General features: G+C 39.9%; 2 protein-coding genes and 1 long non-coding RNA gene across 4 annotated transcripts; all 3 read right to left on the bottom strand.

Moving 5' to 3' along the window:
* Positions 1–567: 567 nt before the first annotated feature.
* On the bottom strand, positions 568–2,478 carry LOC134082200 (uncharacterized). Its single transcript, XR_009939599.1, has 3 exons — positions 2,254–2,478; positions 1,225–1,287; positions 568–1,007 (listed from the first exon to the last, which is right to left on the bottom strand). It is a non-coding gene; the product is annotated as an uncharacterized LOC134082200 (long non-coding RNA).
* Positions 2,479–12,267: 9,789 nt separating this feature from the next.
* Positions 12,268–13,694, bottom strand: LOC134082202 (CD59 glycoprotein-like). The gene is made up of 3 exons (XM_062537849.1): positions 13,623–13,694; positions 13,114–13,230; positions 12,268–12,668 (listed from the first exon to the last, which is right to left on the bottom strand). Exons 1-3 carry the CDS (start codon positions 13,669–13,671, stop codon positions 12,445–12,447), a joined length of 390 nt encoding a protein of 129 aa, XP_062393833.1. The 5' UTR covers positions 13,672–13,694; the 3' UTR covers positions 12,268–12,444.
* Positions 13,695–14,881: 1,187 nt separating this feature from the next.
* Positions 14,882–21,890, bottom strand: LOC134082203 (lipid scramblase CLPTM1L-like). Of its 2 annotated transcripts, XM_062537850.1 has the most exons (17): positions 21,601–21,890; positions 21,323–21,417; positions 20,944–21,133; positions 20,639–20,787; positions 20,091–20,169; positions 19,889–20,006; positions 18,253–18,347; positions 18,029–18,113; positions 17,832–17,935; positions 16,689–16,721; positions 16,437–16,487; positions 16,231–16,313; positions 16,114–16,148; positions 15,938–15,993; positions 15,818–15,862; positions 15,602–15,714; positions 14,882–15,411 (listed from the first exon to the last, which is right to left on the bottom strand). In XM_062537850.1, the coding sequence occupies exons 1-17, from the start codon at positions 21,793–21,795 to the stop codon at positions 15,327–15,329; spliced, it is 1,611 nt and encodes a 536-aa protein (XP_062393834.1). In that variant the 5' UTR covers positions 21,796–21,890; the 3' UTR covers positions 14,882–15,326. The 2 variants fall into 2 exon arrangements, with proteins under 2 accessions (XP_062393834.1, XP_062393835.1); XM_062537851.1 differs by lacking the exon at positions 16,689–16,721.
* Positions 21,891–22,081: the final 191 nt, after the last annotated feature.

Raw genomic sequence — 22,081 nt, forward strand, 5'->3', positions numbered from 1 at the left:
ACACATGTAGCACAAACGATTGAGACCATTTTCGGACGATTTGGACATCGATGGGGGGCTGGGTGACGTCACGCGTGTAACAAATTAAGTGGAATAGCTTAAAAAAACATAGCAACACAAATGTTACTTTTAACGGCACAAACCAGCACAAACGTAGCACAAACGATTGAGACCATTTTGGGGAAATTTGGACATGTATGGGGGGCTGAGTGACGTCACTGGCCAGAAAATGTAAAGTTGAATTACTTAAAAACCCTTAACGGCACAAACGATAATTTTTACGGCACAAACCGGCACAAACGTAGCACAAACGAATAGCAGTATTTTTAATCATTTTTGAATAATATGGGGGGCCAGCTTCACGCAGGTAATAATAACACTACTTTACTTACACTTACAAATTAAGCATCTTAATGTTTACTACGCCTTTACCGTGCAATCCCCCAATGTTAACTTGGAGATTTGGGTATTGGGATGCAATGCCTTTTTACTGCTCCATGGATAGAGGAGTTTCAAAAGACTCTCAATACATTGGAAATGCATTATAAGATGTATGTAATGCTCATGACTTAGAGAGAGGTGGGGCATGTGACAAGGTGTGTTTACGTAATCACATGTAGAGGTTCATATAATGCATTTCCAATGTATTGAGAGATTTTTTGGAACACATTGATCTTCAATGCAAATCTATTCATGGGGTAGAAACAGGTAGTGCAACCCAAAAATGTAAATGTTAACATTCAAATTCGTCATGTCAGCATGGTCAAAAATGTTTCGTTGACAGGTGCATGTTACGGCCCTGTAGCTCATGGCCTAATATTGGTTTTCAAAGTGGGAGGCACAAAACAACTTCTCACTAACCCGATCAATGGCAGCCATGATCTCCTTAATCTTATGTCTTGTTTCTCCTCCCTTCCTATGGCACTCAGCAGACAGCCTGGAGCAGATGTCAAGTTCTGGCATAAACTTGGACTTCAGTTGCACAATGCGTGTGAAATTCTGCACATCTTGAACCATACGAGGGTAGAGGGGACAGAAAGAATGTACAAAACAACCCAGCATTTGTAGAAAGAATTACAATTAACATACAGAAAACATTGATCTAAGTATGATATCTGCTTCAGTGACTATGAAGAGCATTCCATGCTTATAATAAACAGGGACAATGATAATAATTATGCACATAGGTATGGGTGTCTACCGCAAAAGTAACCATGAGCTAACCTGTAATGCTTCTGTAAGAGAGACCTCAATGACGCTGATGTCTTGCACTCTGCACTCCCACGTCTGTGGAGAAAGTATATCAAACTCAACAAATTTACACCATGCAAAACTATAATAATATCAGATGACTGAAATCTTTTAGAATTTGAATTAAAAGTTGGGAAGAAAACATTTAATTACATTGAGGCTTGTTTGTGATTAACAAATCACTCAAACATTTAGAGTAGGCAGCCTCTACCATGATCATGAAAAACTTACTTGCTTGCTTTACTCGTTTAATATAGAAGTCGAATGAGAGCAAGTAGCCTACAATAATGCTGATCACATCATACAAAAATAATGATAAGTCTAACGTTTATGTAACTTGTCCTTCAAAGATAGTCTGCACGTGATAAACGTTACAGAGAGACTAGGCAAGATGGTGTGGTTTGCTACACGGACATTCAAATAATTCAAATGTTTGTGGACGAACTTTAGTGTCTGTAACAACGCAAATTGTTCATGACACATAAGGACAATTTGGTAACACAGACTGGCCTGCACCTACGTTTAAACATTAAACTTTTCAGATAATAATCTAACTATTAGTATTCTAAGCCTAACACATAAACATAGGCTGGGTTTGTGCGGGGCTAGCTAGCGGCTATCTTATGTTAGCCGTTAACTGCTAGCTGCATGAAACAGCAAACACATGAAGTCGTCCTGACCTGGTCACATCCATGAACATTCAATTGTGTTTTATGAAACAGACCCATCAAGGCATAACCACCCCTATTTTCGGCAGGGAGTAAAACTGACCTGGGAAACATGATACAATTCTAACGTTAGCCTGAGATGATTAGCTGTTAGCTACTTAGCCGCCCACATGAGATCTGCTGAACCTCATGTGGGCGGCTAAGTAGCTAGCAGCTAATCATCTCAGGCTAACGTTAGAATTGTATCATGTTTCCCAGGTTTGTTGTCATGCTAAACTCCCTAAAATTACACCGAACTTAAAATAAGAACACCGTGTGTTTAGCAAATACATACCTTACAATCCACGAGTGAGGGAGAAGAGGCAGACCTGCCACAGCCAGAGACCCTCGTTTGTGCGTTTTGAAATAATGCTTCTACGGCGACCATAGAGTGACATATTTCCTCCAAACACGAATGCATTTCGTATAACTGACTCCTTTTCACCTAGAAACCTAATTTTATTGTGTAAATCCTACGAAAAAGGATTCATTAAGATGAGCAATAGTGAGATTTCATTTTTTTGAGAGTGAGTACTGTCAAGTACTGAGATTCTGATACTGAATTGACATGTAAATACAATATCTGTAAAAATAATTAGGCTACTGTTCTTAAAGTGACTTTTCTGTCAATCAAGTGTTTATTAATACATGGTGGTGATAGTGTAGACTTATTCCCTCACCAAGATGTGGAGCCAAATGAAAAAAATATAATTTGTACAAAATAAACAACATTTAATCACATTACTCTTTCAGAAATCAGCCTAACAATGTAAAAACACTTTCCATTGGTAGACTACAGTAAATTGATACATTACCACCAATTAGTTGAAATCAAATGTACACTTTCAAAAAGTATACTAACTCTGTATTACAAATAAGTGCACTTACTTAAAGTGCATTAAATTATCACTATATATTTTTTATATTTTAACATATTTTGTGAAAGTATTCCGATATACCACTAAAAATGCACTTATTTTAGAGTGTACTGTACAAAGTGTACAGAAGTAACACTTCTAATGAAGTGAGATGATAGTACACTGTAAAAAAGTATGCTAACAGTTTATTTGCAGAAATGACACTTTCCATAAGTACACTAAATTGCCACTCAAATTTATGTCAAATTTAATACACTTAAAACATTGGTACTTCTATCAAATTTAAAATACACTAACAACAAAGTACACTTTCAAAAAGTGCAATCAAAAGACAATTTGATTATTGTGAAATTAGTATACTTTCTTTTTGGACTCAGAAGTTGAACTTAATTACACATATTTTTAAGTATACTTTATAAAGTATACATTAAACTCACTTCAAATAAAGCACAGAAACGAAGAAGCATACTTGCTTTATACTTCATGTACTTTAACCATATTACTAATACACTTAAGTACACTACTTTTTTACCTGGGTTAAGAACACGCCCTGGGATTTTGTCTGGTCCTGGAGCTTTATGTGCATTCACTCTTCTGAAGATTTACACACATCTGTCACAGATACCTGAAAAGGGCAGCAGTCTTGCTCTAACAGTACCTCTGACCTGGTGGGTATCTCAAACCTGACATAGAAAGAGTTCAGCTCCTCTGCAAGACAAACTGAGGTCACATCTGCTCTTTGGCTCTTTCCTTTGTAGTCAGTGATGGTCCTTAGTTCACTCCACATATCCCTGGTATTGGATCCTGTGTAATATGACTCCACTTTTTCTCTGTACTGTCTCTTGGCCAATTTAATGGGTTTTCTTAATTCATAACGGGCTATTTTGTACTCACTAGGGTTACCAGACTGGTAGGCTACTGTCCGGGCCTTGAGTGCTGAAGAGACCTCTCCATTCACCCATGGATTTTGATTAGGAAAAGTTTGTACAGTCACTCGCGGTACAACGTCATCAATGCACTTACAAATATAGTCTGATACAATTCCAGTGTAATCATCGATGTTATCCGTGGTAGCCCGAAACATACCCGTCTGTTGTTTGGAAACAGTCACGTAGTGTAGCATTTGATTGATCATTCAGTGTTTTCTCCATTAGTTTTTAGCAGGCATTGATAATAAAAAAAATAATGAAAAAGTGTTCCCTTTTAAGTCATAGGCCTATTATCTGTAACACCTCTCTCCTTTGTTGAATTACACTGTAAATCCCTGATAAAACAATTTTTGTATCGCATCTATCGTGTGTTAGGACGTTTTCAGTAACTTGTTTACACTACTCAATCTTGTGGCCATATATCAATGTTGCTGGTCTTCAAAAGGAATTAGCGAAAAAATCGCGAAACAAAAAAAAAAAGGTTAATTAACATATTTCCATGTCAAATGTCCTGCAAATTGACAGCATATGCTAGAATACCCGACCTTTAACAAGTATTAGTATCGCTAATACTATTTGTGCAATAACTTGTGAATAACATTAGGATAACTGACCTTGTGAGAGCTAGTCCATTCTAGTTTGAGCTAGCCGGAGCTAGCCCAGGCAAAGGCTAATCGACAGCCAATGATCCTAATCGATGTCCAGCCTTGCTGCAGGCCTTGATGGAGGCCTTGATGTTCTGTGCTGTATTACAGCTCGTACAGGTCATCTCGTGCATCAAATTCACATACCAGATCTTCAGAATTCCCATTTGCCATATCAGTTTCAATATCAGCATTCAATGAATTAGTATTTAATATTAAATCGTAGTTACTTATCAGCTTTCTCCACAGACCGGGAGCCTATAGCTTCCAAAAAAGATGGCGGCTATATTTTAGTTTCTGCAAGTGAAGTCCCACCGCTAGCGCCCCCTCTTGGAAAAATGAGGAAAGTGTTTGTAGTTTCATCTACTTGACAAAGATATAGGACTTCCTGCTTTCAATGATGTAAAATGACGATTTTTACATCATTGAAAGCAGGAAGTCCAACATTGAAAACCGTATTTCTCCCGTCTCAAGGCAAACTGAGGGAATGTTGCACGGCCATTCAAAAACATGACTGGTTTTCTAAAGATACAAAGCTTAATGCTAATCGGTGAAGTGTCCCTTTAACTAACAAATTCCTCTGTAAATATCTGTAAGTGTGTATAACTGGAAAGTTCGGTGTACATACATGTACGTGCTACAGTACATACAATGCCTTTAGAAAATCATCATACCCCTTTGAAATAGTTACTTTATTTGTCTTACAGCCTGAAATCAAAGCCCATTTTTATTTACAAATTTAGCATAAATTTAGTATCAAAATAATGAAAATAGGCAACAGTTCTGAAAATTAGGCTAATTTAAAAAAAATGAAAAACTAAAGTAAAAGGGTTGGAAAAGTCAGCATATCCATGATTTAATACTTTGTAGAGATTCCTTTTACTTCGATTACAGCCATCAATCTGTTTAGATATGTCTATTAACTTTGCACCCCTAGATTGGGGAATATTTGCCCAATCTTCCTTGCAGAATTGCTCAAATTCAGTCAAATCCTGTGGGGAATGGCGATGGACTGCTGTCTTCAAGTCAATCCACAGATTTTCTACAGGATTTAAGTCAGGGCCAATCAAGGACATTCAACTTCCCATCCTTAAGCCACTGCTTTGTTATTTTGGCAGTATGTTTAGGATCATTGTTGTGTTGGAAGGTGAATGACCTGCCCATCTTCAGTTGTCTAGCAGAGGGACACAGGTTTTCCTCAAGAATTTGGTTGTACTTAACTTGACAGCATCCATTTTCCCTTTTATCTTGACCAACTGCCCAGAACCGCTGAAGAGAAACTTCCCCACAACATAATGTTGCCCCCACCATGCTTCACAGTAGGTATGGTGTGTTTTGGGCGGTGTACTGCGTTTGGTTTTCGCCAAACATAGCGCTTGGAGATTAGTGCAATATACACTGGAATATTCTGCTACCATGTAGAAAAAGGCTTTATGGCGGATGAGACTAAGATTGAACTTTTTGCACTGAACTCCAAGCGTTTGACGAAAACCAAACACAGTACAACACCCAAACAAACCATACTGCCACACACCCTGGCAGCTGAGTTATGGACATACTCAGAGTCCTTTGTGGGCAGTCCAGTCAGAATACCATTGCAGTAGTCCAGACAGGAGGTGATTAAGGCATGGATGGGTGTTACTGAATGTGTGAGTGAAGGCCAAAGTTGTGAGATGTTTCTGAGGTGGTAGAAGGCGGACTTGGTGATGTTGATGTGGGACTGGAAGGATGACGCCTCAGGAGATGGGGAAATGGATCAGCCTTCCACAACCAGGGCCAGGTCTCCAACTTTCCTGAGCAGTGGTGTCATCGGTATAGCAGTGGAGCTGAGTTCATGGTTACGGATAATATGACCTAGGAGTAGCGGGTGCTAGATCAGAGTTGGAGCCATTGAGAGTGATAAATTGTTTCTGGTCTGTGAAGTAGGACTGGAACCAGGACAGTGCTGTGCCACTAAGGCCGATGAGCTCAGAAAGGTGATGAAGCTGGATGGTACCACACCAGAGATGCATTTCTGATGTTTTCCACTGGATGACAGAGCATGGGAAGCCAGGTCTTGATCAGGGTATATTAGGTCAAGGCTGCTGTTGAGGTCTTGGCTGAGGTGACGAGTTTTTTTACTCGGTCGGCATCGAGTGGAGAGAAGGCGAATAGGCAGCACTGAAGTGAGCCGGCAGCTGAGTGGTGAGAATCCTGTTGGGGCAGTGTGGGGCAGAGCCCAGGAGACTGGAGCTGCTCATAACTCTCACAGGAGAAACACACAGAGTTCATAACTCTCAACCAAGCCACTCCCCAGGTTATGGCTATATCCTGAAGCCTCACAGCCTTGGCCATGGTGGCGGGCTTAATGTTATGCATCGTGCTCACATCCTGGTCAAAGTCAATATGACCTCCTTTGAATGTGCTCACTTCACGTTGTCTGGGTCCACATAGCCCCTATAATCTACTTCGACGCTATCTGACTCCATAGCGACTCATCTCGTCACCCACCACCCTTACCCTTAGTTGACCACTACAACCATGCCCTCTTTCTCAGGACTTTGTAGCACCTCTCACCACATGTTAGTGTCTTTCTCTGGTCCTTTCCCCTGGTTCATCCTTGAGCACCGCAGAATGAAGACCACAGGGTGTTGGCTCGAGAGACGATACAGAAGATCCAACCTCACTGTCCATCGTGAAACATTTAAAGAACACGTCACAAACTACAAAGAAGCCCTCTCTCAGGCAAAAACAAGATATTACTCCACACTCATCAATAACCATCAAAACCACCCCAAATTGCTCTTCTCCATCATCAACCATCTTCTTCACCCTCCTGATGCTGCTAAACCCTCAGATGCAACTGACCTCTGTGCCAGGGGCCTCATTGATACAAATGTTAAGTAGAAATCACCCTTCATTTGATCTTAGATCATCTCTGGAATTATCATATGTGTGATTCAGAAAAAACAAACGTACACACAAAAAAACATGTGTAGGCCTAGCCTATGCCATCTGAGCTTACATTTATACGCTGTCATTTCTAATAGTTTCTAATTATGATTTTCCAAGCAGCGCATTCTGGAATGAGATTCTATGCATCCATGTCCATTGTCATTTCTTCTGCTTGCAGTAATGTAGTACGCAATGTGTGATACATTTGGTAGATTTACTTAATAGAAAATAGTAGGCTACCTTATGAGGGAAAGACCTCTAGGCCTACGTTAAGGTACAGTACGTTTCCAATATGACCCAGGGTCATATATTGCTGATGTAGCCTAAAGCGTACTAAATTATAAGCATGTTATGTCATGTAGGCCTAACGTCTCTTTTGGGATAGGCTATGTTTAGGCTATGTTTTTGCTATAGTGAAGTATAGTATAGAAGTAGTTTGCCTGTCATTCTTCATTCCTTCTGCACGTCGGGGTTCAAGCTATTATATCTTTGCATTTGTTTTCCAGTACCCTAAACATTGCCCTTTCCAGTGCCCTAAACATTGCCCTTTATAGTTTGATATATAGGCCTACCTTTAGGCTATCTATCTTTATATTTCTGCCTACATTATCCAAATTGTCATTATCCAAGTATTGTCATCTGATCTCGGGCACTGCCATCAGTCATAGAGCAAACAGGTGCGCGCTCTGCAAAAACCTTGGGCAACTCTAAATATGAAGATCAGAGGATAACTTCTGTCCCTTGGTGATGTATAGATGATGCCAAACTATCTGTCCATTATTGCTCATTCAAATATGATCTTTTTGTGAAGGAGCCATGAACACAAATGTCATATTTTCCTTTCCTAAACAACACTTTACGGTCAATATTACATTGATTGGAACATGCAATATATCAATTACTTTGGTAGGCCTTTGTGGTTTTTTTAGATGTTATGAAATAGGTTAGGTAGGCTATAGGCCCATGGGTAACACTTTATTTTAATGTGTCGCTATTACAGTGTACTTAGGGACAGTGGTACAACCTGTGTAACTGTACTAGTATGTACTAGCATTGCACTTGCTCTTATGTATTTGCTCACTCAGTATTACAATGTAACAACTACAGTACCCTCCAGAATTATTGGCACCCTTGGTAAAAGTTGACTAAAAATAGGTATAAAAAATAATCTTTAGGTGATTTATTGTACTCCCACAATGAAAACAATGAGGAAAAATATACCCTGCAAGGCAAGCAAATTTTTTCTGAGAAAAAGGATAATCTCATAAAGAAATAAATATTTTTAACAAAAACAGCTTGCTCACAATTATTGGCACCCCTGAAACATATAATGTACAACATTTAACAGGAGCATTTTCCTATGTAAATGCAACGTTTTAAAGTAAATCAGAGTGTCTGTGAACTTTCAGAAGTAGTTCATGACGTTTTTTTTCACTATGGTATGAAAATGAAGTCACTCAGAGGCTAACTCCTCTAGTCATTTTTCAACATTGGAGAGACAAGAGAATACACTAAATTGAAATAAAAAGAAAATGTGTTGACATTTGTAAGTAAGAGAATGTCTATGGAAACTAGGTATTTTGTTGAAAATGCCTTATATTTCCAGTTAAAATGATGACTAAAAGGTTCTAAACATCTGGAAATGTGGCAAACATGCTTGGACAAAGACCCATGGCTATTTTGCTCCCACGCACAGTATGGAGGATGGTATGATTGAAAAATTCCATAAGAACCACTGTTGAGAGTTACAGACAAAGCTATCATCTTGGGGTCACCAAGTCCCCCCCAAAAATCTTCAAAAGTGACCTCACTGCTAATAGATTAATTAGACAGGATGTCAGGTTAAAGCCAGTGGAGTCATTTAATGAACAATGTAAATGGCAGGAGTTACTGAATGGTACCATGACATGTCTGGGAGTGTGGTCTATTGTCAGATGAAAATAAAATTATGCTCTTTTGCTAAAAACACTTAAGGTGTCTTTGGCGTACATAGAAGAATGACTATACTAAAAAGAACCCCATGCCTAATCAGAATTATGGTGGAGGAGCTGTGCTATTGTGGGGCTGTTTTAATTCCCAAAGGCCTTGGGAACCTAATTAAGGTGCATGGCATCATGAACACCAAGAAAAACCTGAACATTTTCAAAGGAAATCAAACAATCTCTGCCAAGGCCCTAAAAGTTGGTCATGATTGGATCATTCATCAGGTCAATGAACCAAAACAAATGCACAGATCAAAACAAATATGGTTTACTGAACACAAAATCAAGCTTCAGACATTGCCATAGCAGTCCCCTGATCTAAACTCCATAGAAAAACAGTGGGATGAGTCAACGAGAAGAATGCACAAGTGTGGACCTAGCAATCTGGACGATCTGGGGAGGTTTTGTAAAGATGAATGGTCTTAAATCCCTTACTTTGTATTCTCAATCTTTATGGGGTGTCAGAGAAGAATATTACATGCTGTTTTATTGACAAAGGGAGGTTTAAGAAGGTATTACAAGTAGGGGTGCCAATAATTGTGAGTGACGTGTTTTTATTAAAAACATTTATTTCTTTATGAGATTTTCCTTTTTCTCAGAATAAATTTGCTTCCCTTGCAGGGTGTATTTTTCCTCATTGTTTTCATTGTGGGAATACAATGAATCACCTAAAGATTATTTTTAGACCTATTTTTAGTCAACTTTTACCAAGGGTGCCAATAATTCTGGAGGGTACTGTATATGTAGGTACCCACAAATACAGAATGAAAGTACAATGACAGTACCTGATAGTACATGTTGTTACACAGGTTGTACCGCTGTACCTAATTAGGTAGGTACACTGTAATAGCGACACATTAAAATAAAGTGTTACCGGCCCATGTTTTTTCTCACTTTTCTAAGCAGGCTAGTTAACTCAATATCAGTTTCAAGTCAAATCATGAAATATTAAAAAACATGTTAGTTGGTCACAGTCTCATGACACACCATAATTACATTACTTGTTCCCTTGTGCCAAAATCCAAGGTAAAAATATATTAAGAAGCCTCTGCCCAAATTAACTTAAAGGAGCAAGCTAACCACCAATCTGCCAACTAATGGTCACAAACACACCAGTATACTGCTGACAAATGGGCAATCGAATAGCAGTATACAGTATGCAGCATGTCATTGGGGTTATCAAGTGGACACCCTCATTCACCGATGTTTCATTAAGTTAGGCCCACAACACCTCATGAAGGCTTAACAGTGAAACCAGCATCCTGGAGACACTCCCCTCCATGCTGCCACCATAATAACACATTGCAATATCCAATATCCAAATACTCTTAACCAACCTAGGCATGGTCTAGGCTGGTTAGGTTGGTCCGTCCCATTGATGCGTACTGAACCACAACCCTAGAAAACCCTAACCCTAACAGTCCGTCACAAACACAAAACAAATAAGACAGTTAGCTACCTTAGCTTGCACCCCAGGAAGTCTAACTCCTCCTAACCCACAACCATTCACTTGCTTGTTCTGCTGCCAGGGACATGGTAACCACCTGCCTTAAACTTCGTCCACAAATGCCCAAATCAGAAAGAAAGCCAATAGCAGATCTGGCCACAAACCCATGTGCGCCGATTTCAATAGGCCTAGTCATGCACTCCAACCTTGCTGGGCTGCCTCCTCTGCTATTTCAGTGTATTTTGCTCTTTTCAACTCATTGGCCTCTTCTACTCATAATAATATTACAACAAACGTTTCCACAGTGTGTATACACATATAAGTCCTTGGGGTGGTGTTGTAATATAAGATTACAAAATAAAACATAGACAGATACATACCTGAAACAGGGAAGATGTGGAGGTCACAACAATATACTGTATGACAGTTGACATAAGTGATATTATATGATACAAAATACAAAATTGATACATATGGGGAGGAAACAGAAGGGGGCCGAGGCGTTCCATGTGCGGAATTTTGGCCCTGCTTCTTATTTTGGTCATCCTTTTTAGTTTGGCCCTGAAATTACATCCCTTAATGGAGTAGTATGGGTAAAGCATACATTTTCTGAATCCTTGGAGTCCTGAGAGTATTTTAGTTTCTGTCTTTTGTGTCTGTAATATTCTCTGATGCCACAGGGCATAAAGAAAGTGTATAGTTTAGGCGGAAATGGTTGCAAATGTTGTGTTTTTGTTGGCTCAAAGAGCTCCAGTGACCTCTGTGTTAATCAGAGGGCTCCACCAATGTGCTTGAATGAAAGCTTAGGATGTACTCTTTAAAATGATACCACACTCAATATTATACAACACTGACAAGTATCTTAACCATGGGTTCAACCAGGATATGCACCAGGTGTCTAAAATGCGATTTATTGTAGAGGGTGGTGTACTTCATTAGGTGATAACCACTAAAAAGCTACCAATCTCAGAGGTCTATCACATCAAAACATAAACTAGGGATGTGTAGGTATAAAAAATCACAACTAGAATTTGCCCACCCAGATGGTACCGGTAGCCGGTCTGGCCCATGGACTATATCGTGGCTCAATGTTTGTAGTCACCACAATGTGAATAACACATTTCAATTGTTAATTGTTATCAAGCATGTTGGCTGAATCATTGTTTAGTGCACAATCTGATATGTGATTGTATTACCAGAGGACAGATCACGAAGATCTGGAATTGCACCACCATTGAACTTAACTTGAACTTGAACTTGATGCTGAATACTGATACTGACCTGTTCAATGATAAAACTGGAATGGAATGGAAAGGGAATTATGATCTAAACGTCAGTAAGCCCTGGGCCTGCTCCTACATGCAGTAGAAAATGTAACCTACCGTATGTTTGCCTTGGATGTTTTACTGAGAGCTAACATTCCTTTACTAGTTTTTAATCAGAAAGTGTAGCTTTGTAAGACTCATGTAGTTATTCAAGGAAAGAAATCCAAAAGTATGTTTTGAAAACATTTACTGGAATCTTCTGTCAAACTTTTCATTATATAGTGCAAACATAAATATTTGGAAAAAGTAACAGACAGTAATAGCAAAATGCATTTACACACAAGAGGATCCTGCATTGTTGACCGTAACAGTTACATACACCTTCATAGAACACATCTGCTTACTGGTCAGTTAGACTGTAGGCCTAATAGTGTGAAAGTGAGGAGAGAGAAAGGCAGCACCAGTAGCCATCTGTGGAGACTGATTCTGGCCGCGGCGTTGTAGTTGCATAGTCGTGAAGAGCAACAGTACACCTTGTTGCCATTCCCAGCGTTGTCCACTGATGCGCTGGCGGCCGCCCCTGAGCATGTGGCCCTGCTGGCACACTGTTTCACTATAGCCTTCACTCCGTCTGTGGACACGCAGGACACGAGAGGAGAATAAGCTCTGCACACCACCTAAACGAGAACTATACTCCTAATCCTATTATTTATGCACACTTGACATATCCAGCCACTGCAGTTTTCTTTTATCTTTAGTGTTGCTAAAGGCCAACGTGATCTTTTCATGTGACAAAAGAAAAACGATCCGCACACAATCTTATGCTCCCGGTTTAATGAGCATACATGAGAGTACAACAACAACGTTTTTCACACCTGACGCAGACTCGAGTAGTTGAAACGTTGTACTCTGTCTCTGCACTTATACCGGGAACATATAAGACAGTGTGCGGATAGTTTTTCTTTTGACTATTTGTGCCCATATCCACCTGGCAAAGTTATATAGATATGCGTACATTCCTACACTGCTTTTCATATGACACCCATGGCTAGAGAGATTGCCACCCTTGCACTTACTCAAAGTGTCAACGGTGGACATGCAGGTATCCAAGGGAGGGTTGCAGTCTTGACTGTTCTGGTTACACTGGGCATTGTTGTTGGTGGCGCTGCACACATAGCATTTCAGTGTGTCCACTGAACACAAAAAAAATCAGTCAGCATCATCATGAATCTGCTGTTTTATGCCACAAATCCTTCTTTAATAACAATGGAAATATCCAGCCCACCTCATGCAGTGCATTCAAAGCTGCTCATGAACAAAAAAAACACTTAACACTAAATGCTATGATATTGAATAGTATTGGTACGTCTCAATACACATATGAAAGAAGTATTAAGAAAATACTTTAGATCTTGTGGTGATAAAACATTGCAGTATGAGGAAACATTTCATTGTTTTAATAAATTGAATAGATTATTTAATGAAGTTCAGCATTGATCATTGAGTAATTTGACTGGTTTGATGATGTCGTAAATAAGAATGCTACAGTTTATGCTACCCAAAGTCAGTATTAACCACTCCTTACCTGAATGCACGCACACAAAGAGAACCAGTAGTCCAGGTAGATTCCTCATATTTACAGAGCTGTGCGTACAAGTGTGTGTGTGTGTGTGTGTGTTTTATAGGTTTCAGGCAAACACCCTCTAAGAGGAACCACCCAGAGGGCATTCTTTCACTCACATTCTTCCTGTCTGTCAAGATGTAAAAAAAAATTACTGATGTCATCTTGTCAAATGATCTTTAGACAATTGCATTCATAGCACCACTCCTCGTCATAATATAATAATTGCGGATAATAAATGTGTTTCTGTTTAGTTACAGATGATGGCAATAAACTTCCACACCAGTGAAGGCTGGTGACTGCACATGTATACACTGTTTATAATATGAAGTAGGTGATGGGCCTCAATATCAACAAGTTTTTCCTGCCCTTGATCAATGTTGATAAATTAATCCGACTCTAGCCTTATTTGAGCCACATAGATTAAATATTATGGACAATAATATTTTGACAATTAAAGAGTCACTGCACCCTAAAATATGTTTTTTTGAGCTGTTGATTGATTGAAAATACTCATAAGTGGTAAACTGTACTATTACCAGGGTTAATATTGCCAAAAATCGTGTTTCTCAACAAAAGTAACATCTTCGTCTGATTTTGTATTGGAGATATTGCTCTCCGTGCATTCTACAGGTTGAAACATGCCATGGCATGTTGGTCCAAAATGCTATTGGAATGCTGATGAAGTCCTGTACTTCTCGTCCAACACTACGTCACCGGGTCGTTACAAATTAGGAATGAAACGCCCCAACACCTGCTGCCCTGATTAGCCTACCTGTGATAAGCCATGTCTGCAGCACTCATTCCCAGATTGACATGAAATCACCATGGTTGATTGGTTGCAGCATGCTGCACTCCCTCTCCAAATTTCAGAACGTCACGCCCATTTTGAAAGCCTTTTCCAGAAATGTGAAGTGGATGGAGTTATGGGGTGCAGTTACACTTTAATAAATTGGCCCATCTCATTGTCCATTGCCCTTCACCAATATCCCCAATTCTGTGGGCGGGGTCAAATTTGAGCTGGCTTCCAGGCTACTTCACCAACACCACGAGAGACAGAAGCACGTCATACTCAGTTTTTGTATCCTGACAGAGGAAGTGAAAAAACAGGACTGTCCTCTTCAACAGGAGTGAAACTGCCAGTGTGATACTGTTCAGCCAGATATAATCAGGTTTTTGTTTGTTTGAGTACTCTCCTGACAACCACACGGAGACATCCAGCATATCTCATGAGGAAAACTCCAGATTTTATTTATTCAGATGAGAAGAACATTATGCATGAATAGGAATCACTGCCAAATAACAGTTTAAATGGATTTAGAGAGAATGTTTAATTTTTTAATTTTGAAATGAATTAAAATGTAAAAATAAACTTGCATTTGCAGTTCAGTTGTGTCAGATGGCCAGGGTTGTCATCAACTTACAGAAAGCATGTTGAAGAAACTATGTCATGTTTATTTATTTAAAATATTATTTTAAATATAAATGATACCTGAAACCTGAACTAACAAGACAAAAAAAATGTTTCCAGAACAGCATGCTAGGGCAAGACGTTTCTGGAACATCAATACAGGCAACTTGCTCGGGCTCCCTACTCCAGTCGTGCTTCTTCAAAGACCCTGAACAGTCGAGCTCCAGCGTGGCCTCCTTCTGCTTGTCTGGGGACACTCAGTCCTCATGGGGCTTCCCTTTCAGTCTCTGCCTGCAGCTCACTCCATATTCTCGACCACGTGTTTTTCTGACAGGGTACAGCCTGGCAAAGGGGGAGGGACAGATATGTATAGATTCTCTCAAAAGGTCACACAGTTACATCATCAGCATCAAAAGTCATGCGGTTATCACCACTGCAACCACAGTCAAATCTGAATAGGAATTGTCCACGTGGCTCAATCCTAGTTCTTAATCTTAATCTCAACAGTATTAGTTTTCCAACTAGAGCCCACCTCCTCTGGTAGAGGTGAAGGAGGAAGATGACATCGTCCCTGAAGCAGGCCAGAGGGTGTGATGGCACCGTGAGGATGGTGCTGAGGATGTCATTGAGAAAGGTACTCATCCCCTGGGAGAACAACACACAAGCATCGCCCTCAATACCAACGTATAGTGCACTGAGCAGAGGGCATGCTCACTGATGAGTTGTTGCTGAAAATAACAGCACGTACCTTGTACATATAGATTGAAGACTGCAAATGTTCAACTGATTTCAACTGGGGATAGAAGAAAACAAAATGTTATACTTCAACTAAACTATATATGTTAGGTCTTTGGCATCACCCACTAACCTTGTAGTTCACATAAAGCTGAGGAAATCCAGAGAGAAAGCCCAAGGCGTATACTCCTGAGGACAGAACACACACCATTCATTAGGCCTATTCAACACAGTTGTACTTCTGACTGCAACCCTAAACAATGTTTCCATTTCAAAAATCAGATGTTCCAAAAATGTGTCATAACATACCTGTAACAAGGCTGCTGATAAACCAAGAATACCAACTGAAAGGCACAAAAGATTTCGATTATGCTGTGTTTCATATGTTATAATCATGACAAAGGTGGTCTTTTGTGGGTCTTGTACCTTTTGTTCTTCACGTATAAGAATGAGTAGGTAACTCCACTGACACAAAGTGGACACAGCAGATATGAAAGGAATCGCATTCCCTACAGCAAGCAGAATAGTTCAATTTAGACACTCAAACGATCCCCAAGTGATATTGAACTCATGAGCCTTAGTAGACTTCATGTATCAAGTTTGTAGACTGCCCATATTTACTTTCATTTTACCTGTGAATCATAGCCTGAGGTTACTCTCTCTAGTTCTTCAAATTTGTCATCCTAGGGAGACAGCAGAAATTACTAAATGGACATTCTGTTTTCTACTCTAATGGATGCTGAAACTACAACAGATGTCATGCATCCTTCTGCATGCCTTGCATTCCATGGTGAAGGTCTATGACGTGACAAGTCTGTTGAATTCAGATGGATATTTAAATGTGGCAGACATGTTGACTCTAATAATATGCTGCAACACTGTACCTGAATGCTGAAGGCCCTCTTAAGTTTCCAGAGCTGTAGGGAAGACACAATCAGCACAATGCTTCTGTGAAGGGGTTATAGCTTTGAAAAGCACTGACATGGACGAGATGGATAGCAATGACTATTGACATTTTACAGCAAATTAAATAATGTTTCCTAAACAAAAGGCAGGAGGAGCACATAAGGATGATTGACAATGCAAAGTGACCCACTTTCTCTCCATTCTCTGGCACTATAGCTCACATTACCTTTTACAGTGTGCATTTAGGGACTGACAGTGGATATTGAATTAATCACATGCAATCTCTGCTACCGAGCTAAAACATGCTTTTATCAACTCTCTAAATCAAGCATTCTGATGGGTGAAACTAGCGAACCTTCCTGAATAGCACTGCACCACCCAGAGACACACGTGACTAAAACCATGAACCATGATTCAGTCTTTGGGCTCTATCTTACACTCAGTGCAGTGTGGCACCAGATGTGATGCAAGTCTTACACCCAAGCCAGTGATAGATTTTTCACCTTGCACTCCAGTTCCATTGAACATTGCTCCCAGGGGCGTGTAAATAAAAGATGCATGTGTAGGCTATACTCTGATGGTCACACACAGGTTTCAGTAAAGCAAGGTTTAGTGGAATCATGGTGTTACATGGTCTCGTGTGAAAGCAGATTCCTTCAGATGCACTGACTGTCAAAATATCGACACGCTATATGAAGTTGCACTCCTTGCTCTTAAAGGGAATGACAGGTGGCACTCTCATTGGTTTAATGGATGTAACACCCAAAACACACCCATGACTGATTAAGAAACATAATAACAATCCTTTCGGCATCTGGTGAACTTACTGCCGTTAAGATACCGATTTTGGACTGGCCACACCCAAAACATATTTAAACCATCCGCTCCAGACTGTGTATTTTCCTAAAATATAGCCCTTTATGTCAATTACTATCACTCTCATGCTGTCAAATGATCAGGGTAGTGCAGTTATAGTCAGTATAATCAGTGCAGTGCATCAGTCATGTACATCATTAACATGATCAGCCATCAGTGATGGTAGCATGTGTCACTGCTAACTATGTGGTGCAGTCTCACTAATGCCCCCCCATCTGATGGGTTGTGGTTTCTGCATACAGTACCTCCAGCACCACACCCACTCCAGTGGGTATCAGCAGCAGCCAGCCCTTCTGGTCCCCCAGCAGGTGGAGGAAAATGACCAACGTGCTGAAACAGCGCCACAGCACTGCAAAGACGCACAAAGACACACCAGCGGTCACTAAACCAGGATCAGCACCATCACCACCACCACAATGGCTCCCAGCACAAGGAAACACACCTGATCTTTTAGACATGCCGGCCATGGTCGTCTTCTTCCTCCAGAAGCTGAAGTCATTTTTAATAGCGAGAAACTCAAACAGAAGCTGGGAAATACCATATTTTGAGAGATCAAGCATGTAAAAATAATGTAAAATAAAGTATAAATATTTTAACGTTTGGTTTTAGCATTGCAGAAGTGCAAATGTTTAGTTATGCAATGCAGAACAGAAAAAAAGAGCTTACATTAAGTATAGCTGCAAAAATGGTGAAAGCCAATACGTATCCGTTTGTGTCCGTAATCACACCTTTGATTTCATCGACCTGGTGCTCTGTAAACCCTGCAACACAAGTTAGTTACAACTCAAATCAGATAACAAAATCATATCTCATTGCAATTAATTCATAATTGCATATCTCATTGCATTAATCTGTAGATCATAACATGCATATCATGTACAACCCCAAATTAGAAAAAGTTGGGATTTTGTATAAAATGCAAATAAAAACAGAATGTGATAATATACTGTAAGAGAATGAAATGAAATAGACAACATAAAATGTTGAAATTAAAATGTTCACATTTCAAAAAAAGTAGAGACATGTTTACTGTACTGATTCACCTCTTCATTTAACACAATTCTGTAAAAGTTGAGGAACTGAGAAGAGTTGCTAGAGTTTTGAGAATTAAATGTTATCCCATTCTGGCAGTTGCTCAACAGTATGAGGTATTCTTAATCATGTTTTTCATTCAATGATGCACCTAATTTGACCTAATTTGGTCTGGACAGCAGACAGGCCATTTAGCACCTGGACTCTTCCTTTATGGAGAAATACAGTACTGATCAAATATGTGCAGAATTGTTTCCTGAAATATTCAAATAATCCTGGAAAAAACATTACCTGGATGTTACAGTACATGTTGCTCAAAAACATTCAGAATTGATTGTGCCTTGCCAGATGTGCAAGATGCCCATGTTGCAGGCACTAATGCACCTACATACCGTCATAGACGTTGGGTTTCGAACTGAGCACTAAAACAATTTGGATAGTTTGGATACTTGAATTGGCTCTCTCCTCTTTAGCCCAGATGAGTCCATGATCTCCAAAAAGAATTGCAAATTGTGACTGGTATAACTTCAGGACCTTTTTCCATGTTAGCTCAGTTGATTTTAAACAATCTCAAGCCTAGATAAGACGGTGGTATTTCTGTATCATATCTAAATATAATTGTGGCTGTTGCATGGTAAGGTAACACTAGAATTTCTGAACTGAGTATCAAACTCATATGGTTATCAAAGGTTTTCGTGAGTCAATACAACTATTTCCTTTACAGAAACAGGTCTGGTTTTAACACAGTGCGATTTGAGGTCCAAAAGACCACGGCCAATATTGTTTTTTAGCTCTATGCCTAGTTTGCAAAGATTTCTCTGGATTCTCTGAATATTTAATGCTATTATGTAGATGATGAACTCCCCAGATACATTCTTCATAATTTCATGTTAAGAGAAGCATTAAAATGACATTGTTTCATAATTTACACAGGTTTACACAGAGTGATGAATACCCTTACATCTTTACTTCCATGGGACTCTCTGGGATGCTATTTTTCATAAGGTTGTCAGTTACCCTAATTAATTGTGAAAATATTCCTCCTTTTGTTTTCTTCATCATTACACAACTTTTCCAACATTTTGTTACCCCTGCCCCAACTTACTTTTCCATCAGAGTCAAATTTGTCATTTTCATGTTGACGGTGTCCTTTTGGCAACTAAATTTAGATTTATGAGATTTGAAGATTATTACATTCTGTTTTTAATTCACATTTTACAAAAGCTTCCAACTTCTTCTGATTTAGGGTTATATATATTAAATTACTTACCAAATTGTTTCAGAGAATAAATTACATCTCTCAAATGGCTCCGCAATCTGAACTTCCTCAGAGAGATATTTTCGTAGTTTACTGTTAAATGGACCTCAGCTGTAGACTCATTTATCTCCTGGAACAAGGAGAATGAAACATTAGCTATTCGTATATATAATATAATGAGGTTATGTAAAATGTTAAATGCGAGGTTACACACAATGAAGTCCCTCATTCTGATCTGTAACTCATCAACAACCATCAGGGGCAGGTACATCTTCTTCTTCCCTTCTTCCACCCTGGCAGAACCAAGAACAAGAAATGGACCAGGCATCAAATAGGTGTAAGACAGAATTCTTGAGGTCAGTAGTTCCATAAACACACCCAAAGAAGGATAGGCTAATATTTATACCTGACTGGCTCTCTCAATGATGGGACAGGGCCATAACACTCTAACTGACAGCTACTCTCTGATTGGTAGGCTCTGTTCTAATTTGGACAAGGTCACACATAAATTAAGGCTGCAACAATCTTCCAAATGAGAGAGAAACACCAGGGAAAAGGTACATTGGAGTCATTCAGTCAGATATGTTAGCAGATGAGCAGTATTTTCATTAACAATTAGCTCAGAATAATTGCTTAATTGTTTATACTATCACAACTACTTGACTCTGTTTGAAGGTCCACTGTTGTCTTGGCCAGTTCAGTGAGTCTCTGCACTAACCCCTTCATTAGGCTACCTCTGGTAGTGTCTAGCCTGGTACTCACACTTTCAAATAGCGACGCACATCACTTGGCACACCCCCTTTGCTGAAGCTGAACTCTGCCATGATGCTGAGGCTGAGCCGCGAGTGCCAGTGGGAGACAGGTGCAGTTGGCACAGAGCCAGGAGCTGGCTGCGGCAGCTCGTCTGTGTCCTGCAGGCAACATGCATACCGCTGTAGCCAACTATGAACTCCAGAGGGCACAAACCCACTCAGCCAATGGAATACATAGCCCATGTACAGTAATGCTACTGGAAATACCAGACAGGTTTTAAATGAGGGAGAACTGATTTAGAGCCCGAGCTTCACCTGTGCAGTATGGCCATTCAGGCTGGTGGTCGTCTTAGGCGGATAATGTGTTGTTTGGGAGGTGAGTCTGGTAACATAGCTCACATGCTGGCTATCCTCCCAGGGGGGGCCTTTGCCACTGTGCACATATATTACTGCAAACAGAGGTCCATTGCTTCGGGCTGCCTCTGGGAGTGACACATTCAATTTTCTTAAACAGAAAAGCACAGAATGTTAACATGTTTTGTGGCAGTTATAACAAACAGATATATAACATAACAGGTTTCTCACCAGATAGGCTGTAGCCTACATTAGCCTAGGTTTTCGTATCATATATTTGTTATTTGAAAATGAAGCAAGACTTGCCAGGCCCTATGGGTGATAACTGACCATAGCCTACCTCTCAAATTTAGTGAGGATATGAAACTCGTTTTCCTGATGGAGCAGTTTGTGTCCTTGTACATCGCTGGGATCTAATGTTGAGAAAATGCTGAGCTTTGGGAGGAAACATGAAGTCAAACTCGTGAATGGTCTGCAATGTACAGTAGGTAGGCTAACACACACACACACACACACACACACACACACACACACACACACACACACACACACACACACACACACACACACACACACTATCATTACACGCATGCAAAGATGCTGTTTGTCGTGACTCACCTGAGAATTTTCAGCAACAAATGGGGAAATGCAGCTGTCACCTCTGTTGGAGTCACAGGGTTTTGTATAAATAAATCCATAAAGGACCCAGCAGGTATGCAGTACATACACGACGAACACTCCCACGACCACCTTAGTGACAGACGTGTTTGCATTGGCTCCTTTCGTGGTCTTAGAATAACAAGATGGAAACATATTGAAGGCGGAAAATAATCGACTTTAAACCATGAAAACTATGATACACCATAGGCCTACAGCCTACGACATCTCAGCCTGATGCAGACCCAAAGAAAATGTAATTTTGCATAGGCTACCCAGTGCAGGGGATGCTACATTGTATAAAATGTTACAGTAGGCTTCAGCCTATCACATCAAGTCGCAGCACGCTAGACCAATGCAGCACAGAAATCATCATGAGTGGCTCATTGTCATCCAATAACGTGAACAGATTTTATCAACGCTGCTCTTTCCGCATTTCAAA

Source organism: Sardina pilchardus, chromosome 6 (genome assembly GCF_963854185.1).
Source record: "Sardina pilchardus chromosome 6, fSarPil1.1, whole genome shotgun sequence".
NCBI lineage: Eukaryota > Metazoa > Chordata > Actinopteri > Clupeiformes > Clupeidae > Sardina > Sardina pilchardus.

What these genes read in the sequence shown, in the direction of transcription:
- LOC134082202 (XM_062537849.1), bottom strand. Translation starts at nt 13,671, where the DNA reads ATGAGGAATCTACCTGGACTACTGGTTCTCTTTGTGTGCGTGCATTCA. An exon ending in CTTTGTGTGCGTGCATTCAG is followed by an intron (nt 13,231 to 13,622) that starts GTAAGGAGTGGT and finishes TTTTGTGTTCAG; the next exon opens with TGGACACACTGAAATGCTAT. An exon ending in GTCCACCGTTGACACTTTGA is followed by an intron (nt 12,669 to 13,113) that starts GTAAGTGCAAGG and finishes GCGTGTCCACAG; the next exon opens with ACGGAGTGAAGGCTATAGTG.
- LOC134082203 (XM_062537850.1), bottom strand. Translation starts at nt 21,795, where the DNA reads ATGTTTCCATCTTGTTATTCTAAGACCACGAAAGGAGCCAATGCAAAC. An exon ending in CGGCATGTCTAAAAGATCAG is followed by an intron (nt 17,936 to 18,028) that starts GTGTGTTTCCTT and finishes GCGTCTTTGCAG; the next exon opens with TGCTGTGGCGCTGTTTCAGC. An exon ending in AGAGGGCCTTCAGCATTCAG is followed by an intron (nt 16,488 to 16,688) that starts GTACAGTGTTGC and finishes CTGTCTCCCTAG; the next exon opens with GATGACAAATTTGAAGAACT.